We start from the raw sequence: 10030 nt of genomic DNA, 5'->3' as shown, positions 1-10030 counted from the left end.
GGCAAAAGTATATTACTCCCTCTCAGTTGCTCTCAATCAGTGAATTTCTGGAATAAGAACAGGAAGTCTGAAATAAAGAAGCTGGTATGTGATTTGCGAATGCATATAAAGAAAACATGTTACATTTACCAGGACTTGATGGTACTGGGTAATGATGGTAAGATGACTTTAGCAATGAATTGTTGGATTCCTTAAGAATGGAGAGTGGCTTCAGAGTCTTAGGCAGTTTGGAGCTTCTTAACCATGAAAGAACTAAGAAATTAGCCATTCCTGACATTCTTGATTCATGACTTTCATGTCCTTCGGAAATCAATAGGCTGCAACCATAACAACTTCTTTACCACTGTAGCTATAGCGAGCTACGAGCAAATGTATTAGCAGATTCAAGTAAGGCACAAAGAGTTCTTCCCACTGTTTTATGTAATTTCTAGAAATTTCTATGAAATTCCTGTCAGCTAGAGAGTCAACTTGAGAACAGAGCTGAAGGAAATAAAAAAAACCTCTTGAGACCCTGAGGAGCGTACCTTCCTCCCCTTCACAGTTCATGAAAGATTGGTTAAACTGTTTGCTTGCTTCTAGAGTGACTTCTGCGATAAAGAACGACAAAATCAGCTGGATACTTTCCTCCAGGATTTATTTTTCTTCTAATTTTCATTAACTCTTCACGAGTTGCAAGACTCAAAAAATTTTAAATTGTGTAACTGACACTACCAGATGAACGATTGCAGCCAATAATGCCCTCAGGCTTAAAAGATGATGCGAGACAGAGGAACTGCAAAAGGATAATCTGAGGGTAAGGGAATAATGAAAATTTCATAGAAAAAGGGTAGAGCTGATATCAGAACAGACTTCCAAAGGTCATCTAGTCGAGCCCCACTACTCCAAGCATGGTCACCTAGAGCAAGTTGTCAGTGTCTTGTTCATGCAGGTTCTGAGTATCTTTAAGGATGGAGACCTGACAACCTCTCTGGGCAATGTTTCAATGTTTTGCCACTCTTACAGTAAAAGGAGTTTTTTCTTACATTTAAATGGAATTTATTGTTCTCCAATTTGTGGCCATTGTCTCTTATGCTGCCCTTGGACATTAATGAGAGGACACCAGGTCCATTTCTTTATTCCTACTCATAAGGTATTTACTTTGAGAAGGTACCTATAAATCATCTCTTCTAGAGATTAAATAATTCCAGCTCCCTCAGCCTTTCCTCATAGTTTTCACCACTTATAAGGAATTCTCAAAAGAGATTAAAAAGTGTAACCAGTCTTCCAGCTGGCTTCAAGAAAGACCTATAATCTCCAAGAATCTGAGGATTCTGTCAGTAGACATTCTGTCAAGCTAACAACACACCCTGCAAAATGTTTTGGAGTCTCATGATGAAGAAACAAATCAAAGTGATGATCTCCCACTTCCTGCACCAAATTTGGAGTGCACTAGGACTGCCCAAAAAATAATGGATGGTTGTAACATGATATTCAATGGAACACCCTCTTCAAAGTAAAAATGATTTGTTCAGACTCAGTCCAAAGACTGAGGTCTACACTGTAAGTATGCTGGCTTATGAATGGATAGCTTTGTTATGCTTGGTAGTGGAAAGGAGTAATGTTTTAAGTCAAGCATGTTCTTAAACTATAAGAATAGTCTGACTCAAGACCCTCTCATCCCTCAATCTGAGCCTATGAAAGTTGTTGCAAGGCCTCAGGAGTGACAGTTTCTCTTAAGTCAAGCCCAACTGAAGACACGATAGAATGTAAACATGGAAATTGCAATGAAGAACTTAAGAAGATGTAAAGGTTGCCAATTTCCAGAATAAATCTCCACACTAGATGTAATTCACCTGGAGAGACTGTCAGTACTGATCATAGGGAGCTTGTCCTTAAGTACAAACAGCTTGCCTTTTCCTGGAGATCACTAAAATATTTAGGGAGGGAGAGAAGAAAACCATTCGCTGCATTTCTCCTGTGCTCCAAAACACCATGTGGAAGCAGCTGCCACCATTGAAGGCAGTGGTTCCTCCAAACTAGATTTTTCTCATCTATGCTTGAGACTGCAAGTATGCATGGCAGAGTAAGGAAAGAAAGCCCACTTTTCCAGCCCCTCCAATGTAAAGTGTATGTGGACATTTTACAGAGTAGCCTCTTCACTTAAGGCAAGACTCTTTTCCTTAGGTGATACGCACTTCTGGCTAAATGCTTCAAGGTCATCCAGTATGTCCTTGAGACTATAACTGTCTGACTTAGCTGTGATGCATCTTCTCTGGTAGAAATCTTTTGACAGAAGGTTAAAACTCAGTGATTTTCTAAGAGGCAATACAAATATCAGCAAAGGCTGTCACAGGAAGACAATTAATTATCACAAGTAATTGGAAGACTACTGATCAAGCTGAATCAGGGATGAGGGTTGGAAAAGTTGCAGAATGTTCTGAGATATTAATAAAAAATCAGAGTGGCAATAACATCAAAGAGGGATAGTGAAGTAAAATGGTTTCTACAGCCACGTATTTCAGCGGAGTGAAGAATGAGAGTAGATTGAACTGTTCTGTAGTTTGATGCTGTGCAATGGACAGAATGAGCAGCAATGCAAGAAAAAAATTATTTGCCATAGTGTTTGTGTATCAATATAATCTGTTTTTCAACCTGCACAAAGACATGCTCTCAAATCAGAGCAAGTATCATCAGTTTTTAGAACTTCTTCCTGAAATACAGCCCATATAACAACGTCTTTGTAGATTCTTTGTAAATAATGAGCTTTATGTATCACACCCACAGCCCCTCTGATGAGTCTGTTTCCAAAAAGAGAAGCATTTAACGTAGATTTCACTAACTACTACATATCTTTACTTCAGGATGCAAGTATTTTGAAATTTTCTTTATTTGATGACTGATCACATTAAAAATGCAAGTTTTATTCTGTCTCCAGCATTTCTTTAATTGATTATAACCCAATTTGCTTATAAATTTCCTGTGGCATTTTAACTCAGTGCTTCCTAGATGATCTGTAACTTGACACTTGAGCATACTACTATTAGACTTCCCTATTGGCTACAGATCCAATTAAATTCAAGATGATTATAAGAAGTTGCTCAACCTAGTCAATCTTTTGCTAAGGATTTTCTAGGCTTATTTTTTTTTTACACTGTCTGCTTATTCATCAGGTACAAAGGTTGGGGAAAAAAAAAAAAAAAAAAAGAAAAAGCTGTTGCACCACATTATTCCTTGTCAGTGCATTGAAAAAAGTGTACATATGCTGCCTCTAAGAAGCAACAGAAAGGTAAGACACTTAACATATCTTTTTCAAAATGTAAGCAAACATTTCTAGTATAACTGTTGCTAGACTGGAAACAAATACATCTTGAAATATATTAAAAGTTCCGGAATTGCTATGAACCTTGGACACGTGGAGTTGCTTCAGTAGAAAGCTGGGGAACAGTCCATTTCTTCTCTGAAAACCAGACTACCTACATAAACTCCATTACCCAAATCTGCCTTTTTCTTTATAAATGTAAGAAAAACAATAGGAATTACATTACTATTAGACAAAAAAATCTTTAAAAGTACTCCGAGGAAAACTTTTTTAAGAAAATGCTTCTAATTACAAGGAAATGTCAAGGTATTACCAATGTATTGCCAGGCTCAGTTTTCTTCCAAAGGAATTACTTTAAATAGCAATTCTTAAAGTCTGTTATTCTACTGATTATTTGGGATCCCACACCCACAACGTAGGAAATTGAATTTGTAGGAATCCTCTAATTTTTCAGTAGAAACTAACGTAAAAAAAAAAATGAACTATGTCTTTGACTTAGACATATGTAGAGTCAATTTTTAGATAGGAAAAGGATTTTTCAAGTTAACGGCATCCCCTTCATTCAGACATTTTAACTTTTTGATTGAAGTTTTGAAAAACTTTTACATTAACTTTCATTTTCAACTTGATTGTTATTGATTAAGTTACAGACTAACTTTTAAAATAATATTTTAATATACTTTCTCACTCTATTAAAGATAGTATTCTTCTTGAAATCTGCAAACCACAATAACACTATTAATCTGTGTTTCTAGTTTGCCTGGATAGGGCCTGCTCTGTTTCTGAACGTCTCAGAAGTGGTACCTTTAAGGTCCAAATATGCCATAAGATTCAACTATTAACACATTCTATATTGGGAGTTCACAAACTGCACCATGTTTTCCACTAGTAATATATCAACTGGCTCCAAAAAGTATGCAGGCCACCAGTGCCATCACTGACAAGAACAATACCAAACACAGAACACAATGCCACAGTGGCTGCTGCTGCTAGTACCCCTTGTCCCTGCCACTGATAATGTGGTTTATGAAATATTTTTGTATTTAATACAAATTTCCAACAGCAGTAGAAATACACAGTAGATCGAAACAGTGTAAGTGGCATTTATCTTCTTCTTTCCAAGAAGTTAGCATCCAGGCTGATTCAGTTAGGTGGAAAAGGTCAGTCCTCAGACACACAAATCAATTAGACTTGACCAATTTGTTCTGTGACCTCATCTACTCCGTACTAATCAGCAAAGGCCTCCTTGCACTCTTTTTAAGGACTGGTGGAGTTTAAAATCTGACTGGCTGCCTATATTTAGCATTGTTTGTGCGACTGAGCTTCCTTGTGTAATTTCCCCTACTCTTCTCTGTTAAATTCAGTGAATACCCGTTACAGCTCAAGTTACAATACGTACTTTAAATAAGTATCTTCTACCTTATCTTTTGGGTCTTTTTTAATCTCAGCCCATTACCTTTTCTCTTCAGATGCTTAAGAAAAAGTATAAAATGAAGGGATAATCTACCTTTTATTTAACGTTTTAATTCAAGTCCTGCATAAACAGGGACTGATTTAACACCTGACAGGGATGGTTTTAACATACCTGTTCAAAACGAGTGACACTTTCTCTGACAGACACTAATGTCACAATGAATACCATTTCTCAGAAAAGCTCTTCTGACTCTCAAAAAATAAGGTTCAAATCCATACAAAGACTAACACAAGACATTGAACCATGTTTACTTAGTTCCAAAGATCAGAGTAACTACACCTTCATAATACAGAGGCTCAGATTCACGTCATATGATACATGATATATTATGGATAATAAAGAGATTAGAAGATCAATCTATTAATTAAAAACTCATAAAAATGCTTAATAACTTACATATGAACTTCAGATAAATCTGACTGGATAAACCAACAATCCATCTAGTACATTATTCTGCCTTTGCCAGTGGCAACAAAAGAAATTAATTAGGGAGAGCATACAAGCCTGAATACTTTCTGCAGTTTACTCCCATCCTACTCTTCCAGTACCCATAACTGCTTTAACAGGGATACTAATAAGTACATCCCCGCCTATTTGTTTTTATCCATTTACGAAAGTGTTGTCTATTAACTTGTCCAATCATTCCCTTTTCTACTTGTGGATACAGTCTACTCATTGGATTTTAGGTTTGGTTCAATTAAATCAAAGCTGAACGCATTAATTCTGTTAATCTATTACTTTCCTCTGAATTTTACATTTCATAGTAGTTCTGTACAACAAAATTTATTAAATTAGCATTTAAATAACTCTATCTATTAACTTGTTGAAGTACCACTACAGAAGACAGTGGTATTCTGGTCTTGGTATATAAGTGTTGTTTTTCACTAGGCTCTAAACATGAAACTCCCTTGGCTTGTGATCTGGGCTGGTACACTGTTTTTGAATCCAGTCACTGCTGACTGCAACATTACTTCTCAAACTGTAAGTTTTATATATATGCAAATTATGCTTATTTTGAAAGATACACTTAAAGCTAAAGACATTTTAAAAAATACCTGGTAAACATAAAATTCCTGAAGAAAGAAGGACAAAGTGACAATTAAGAAGATGTGGTTTTCTGTGAAACAGACAATTAGCTGCTGGCCACCATTGGAAGTGGGTGAATCACACTGAAACATATTTGAGACGGTATTATCTCTTGGTCAGATCTCTGTGCAGACAACAGGAGTGCCTCCTTTATCTTTACATCACTTTGGAATATACCTAAAAAGCCACAGCTGTTTGGACAAGGCCAACTACTGCCCAAGTTAGAGAGATTTATTGAGTTACCACTTGCCCAAGTCAGGTTCCAATTTTAAAGTTTTTTTCCAGAGATTAATTTAATGGATTTTTCATTTATTGGGGAATGGAGGGGAAGGAAGACTTAGTTTTGATTAACATTCAAGTGATAAAACTGGTGCTGCTAAAACTATGCTCTGACTCACTGTACTGTATCTACTGCTTGTTCATCTTTGGGACAAACACGAAGAACAAAAAAACCCACATAATGGGTATACACAGTGTATAAAAGGTACTCCACGTACATTTTAAATAAGCTTTCTAGACTCAGTCTGGTCACAGAAGTAACAAGCTGAACATAGGCTACTTATTTAGGAAGAGGGATAACACAATCAATCTGTTTCCATTACTTACAATCTCCTTTAAAGCCAGATCAAGGATCTTGACGGTAAACTGTAGTCTGCAGTGTTACATACATATAGAGAAATCTACTCTTTTCAGAAAACAAAAAAGTTTCAAGGTGTTAAGAGCAAATAGTCTCAAACCTGAAAAGACTGCAGCTATGCTAAACTTCAATCCAGAAAACCAAAATGAATTAAAGTGCTATATTTATAATAAAAATATATGCTAAATGTATTTTGAAGTTCTGCTCCAAATATGTCTTAAAGAGTAAACATAGCTGTTTTTAAAACTAAACATATTGGAAAAAGCATATTTTAATTAATTTCAGCTTTGAATCCACTACTTCCTGTATGACACCTTCTTCCCAGATTATGTGGGAAAGGAATCCTTTTTCTACCCAGTCAATATTCACATAGAATTATAAAACCAGACAGCCCTACTAATCTCAAAATAGCATGACAAACTGGTTGTATTTTGGACAATCATCACATAACTTTGCATCTCAAACAGAATTTAAGCACTAAGTGATCTGGAACTTCAGGTCTCTATATACTAGGAAGATTCATTGCCCTGTATCACCAGACCATGAGTATATTAAGAAAAACATAAATAAAATTGCATGAAGAGCAGTACAACTTTTATTTTAAAGTGCTGGCATTAAACAAGACAAGAAAGATTTTTCATGCCCTTAATAGTCATCACTGAGACACCTTCATCACCAGACTTCCCTACAATATCTAATTGTTGTCATTCTGTTTTTTTCAACAGGTCATTTGTGAGGAGTCTGGAAAGAACCTCTCTGATATCCCCACTAACCTTTTCCAAAATGTTACTAAATTAAGCCTCGAAAATAATAAAATCACTTTAAAAGATAGAGACAAAGAGATTCTTCAAAGTTTTATTAACCTCACTGAACTTTACCTGAATGAAAACATGATTACTGTACTGCACAATAACAGCTTCTGCAAACTGACTAACCTCATACTTCTGGCTATCAGCAACAATCACATTAGCACAGTTCATAAAGCAGCATTTGCAGGACTAAACCAACTGTCAGTGTTGAATCTATCCTATAACATGATTACTCAACTAGATTCAGATGTATTTACTTCTCTAAAAAGTCTGACAGTTTTAAATCTACAGCAAAACTTGCTGAAATCTTTCAGTATAAAATCATCTTTTAAATTGATTAAAATAATTTTATCTGGAAACCCATGGACCTGCTCCTGTGACCTCCTTGATTTAAAGATATGGTTAACTGCCTCCAATGTGACAATGGGTAAGTTTTGGTAAGAGCAGCATTTCATACTTGTTTACATTAAACAGACTTACCTTGTTTTTTCCTGGGTAATACCTACCTAACCTACCTGTATTTTGCAGTAATACATTAGTTATCCATGATTTTTTTTTAGATTAGAGTGTAAATTAATTAACAGTATCTCATAGCATTTCCACTGCTCACATTCACAGAAAATGAAAACAACACTACATGTACATTCCCAAACACCAAGGAAAAATTCTCCATCACGGCGGCAGCTATCCAACCAGCTGACTGCAAAGCTGAAAAAGCTTCTTTAGAAAACACGGTAACTTCCACTTCTGCCATTAAGCTTAGAAGCAGTGCCTTCCTCACAACCCTGACTCCAAACAACACCACTGGAAACAATGGAACACATGCAGGTAACATACTGACGTTTTGCTTTACTGCTTACAAGCTGTTTGATTTGCTGTTCCATGATTTCATACCGTTTTGTATCCCTAGCACACTGTAGTTCTTCCATAAAAGCCAGGGCTACAGAACAAGCACATTTCCAGGTTTTGGTAGACTGTACACACATTATGGTGAATGTTAAGGTCTAAGAGTTTAAAATGGATAAATCACACCTGAATCCTCAAATGATACTACAAACTGATGATGAAATTTCAAAGGCTTGAAATTCAGATAATTGTCCAGATCTCTGCCTAACAGAACTAGGGAAGCATCTTTAAAAAAATTAAATTACTTCTTCCAAACTAAATGCTTTCTAGATGTAGCTGTCTTCTTAAAATGTGAAGGAGTGAGCCTATTAATTTTACTCCTGCCCTCAACTTTGTTCAGTGTAAAGGACACAGATGTGCCCATCCCATATGCTTTGAAAATTTCAACGGTAGTCTCCTTACTTTTCCTCGTATTTTGATGTAAATTCCATCATCATTCTGTAACTACTCTAGTTGTTCTTTTGGTAAAGTCACTGGTTTTATTTTTTTTCTTACATGAAAATTAATGTTCTCCACTCTTCCAAACCGAAATGCTTTACTTCCTGCTTCTGGCTAAAGCAGAAAAAAAAATCACTTTCCAGATACATACACAAATTGTAAGCCACCACTGCTGCAGCTATATTCTATTTTAGGACAGTGGACAGCACACAAAACCATCTTCTAAATAAAGACTACTGGCAACTACAGTCTACTGACATTTTTATTACAAAATAAAAACAATTGAAAGGATATGCCAAACAAAAAAAAATCTAATATTTCAGGGTGCAGACACGATCACCATACACAAATTTAAGCCTGGGAAATATAATTTGAAGTCAATTACTGGTTTGGGGGGTTTTTTAATTGTTTTTTTGGGTTTTTTTTCTCCCAAAGCTCAATCTTGGGATTTAATTTTTTTAATTTTGAAAAAGTCATTATTTTACTGTTGCTATGTCTCCTGAACTTCATCTGACTTTGAAATGATTATTTAATTTTTATAAAGATACAAGGTGAGTTTATATTGCTAGGAAACACGAGATTTCCTGCATTTTTGGTCTGAGTGATATTACTGACTCTCTAATAACATAGCGATAACATTCTACTAAAGCTTTGGAGACACTCAGTAATTCCCCTATAATTGTTAATTTTGTGTGTGCTCAAACTAACTATGAAAAAATTCATACTAGAGTTTTCGCTGCCATTCCTCATGAGGCTGACTCTTCTTTTTTTCCTATCTGTTTTAAAGAGTTACCACTTGTTGGAAAAAGTTGGACCTTCCTAGCGGGCGTCCTAGGGTTTGTCCTGAGCACTACGCTCCTGATTTTTACTGCCATAAAATGCCCGACATGGTATCGCTATTTGATCAGCTACAGTCACCGTCGTCTGGAAGAAAACGACTCAGAGATGGTTGAACAGGAGTTCTCAGCTGACATGAGTTCTTTTCCTACGGAATCAGATACAAACAATGAAGATCCCATAGTAATATTTGAGAAAATTCATGCATTTGCACCTGTAGAAGATGGATTTATTGAGGATAAATACATAGACTCTTATGTAACCGAGGAGAGTTAATGTCTTAAACAATGGGTGATGAACTGACTTCTCAAAACTGTAGTACACTTGCACTTCCATACTACGCTACTTATGCATAATAGAAAATGAAGCTAAGCAGTCCATTTCCTTTCATCTTATTAAATCCATAACAAAGTATTGCTCCATGAACCAGGAAGATAAAAAATGTGATGTGCATGTGTTAGTCTCACAACAAATATTTAAAAACATGCAAAAAATTACTCATAATCCACCTTTTATAAAAACCGATTTGGTTATTTATGGCAGGA

General features: G+C 35.8%; 1 protein-coding gene across 1 annotated transcript; it reads left to right on the top strand.

Annotated features, from left to right (window-relative positions):
• The first annotated feature begins 3238 nt into the window (after positions 1–3238).
• Positions 3239–9761, top strand: LRRC19 (leucine rich repeat containing 19). The gene is made up of 5 exons (XM_010173414.1): positions 3239–3265; positions 5661–5753; positions 7221–7731; positions 7923–8132; positions 9436–9761. The coding sequence occupies exons 1-5, from the start codon at positions 3239–3241 to the stop codon at positions 9759–9761; spliced, it is 1167 nt and encodes a 388-aa protein (XP_010171716.1).
• The last annotated feature ends 269 nt before the right edge of the window (positions 9762–10030 follow it).

This window comes from Antrostomus carolinensis, unplaced genomic scaffold (genome assembly GCF_000700745.2).
Source record: "Antrostomus carolinensis isolate BGI_N321 unplaced genomic scaffold, ASM70074v2 scaffold7978, whole genome shotgun sequence".
In the NCBI taxonomy this organism is placed as follows: Eukaryota; Metazoa; Chordata; class Aves; order Caprimulgiformes; family Caprimulgidae; genus Antrostomus; species Antrostomus carolinensis.
This window is presented reverse-complemented; position numbering and strand designations above follow the sequence as displayed.

Bases quoted from the DNA above. Each gene is read 5' to 3' on its own strand.
- LRRC19 (XM_010173414.1), top strand. From the start codon at position 3,239: ATGCTGCCTCTAAGAAGCAACAGAAAG. The intron at 5,754-7,220 runs GTAAGTTTTATA...TTTTTTCAACAG, and splicing joins GCAACATTACTTCTCAAACT to GTCATTTGTGAGGAGTCTGG. The intron at 8,133-9,435 runs GTAACATACTGA...TCTGTTTTAAAG, and splicing joins AAACAATGGAACACATGCAG to AGTTACCACTTGTTGGAAAA.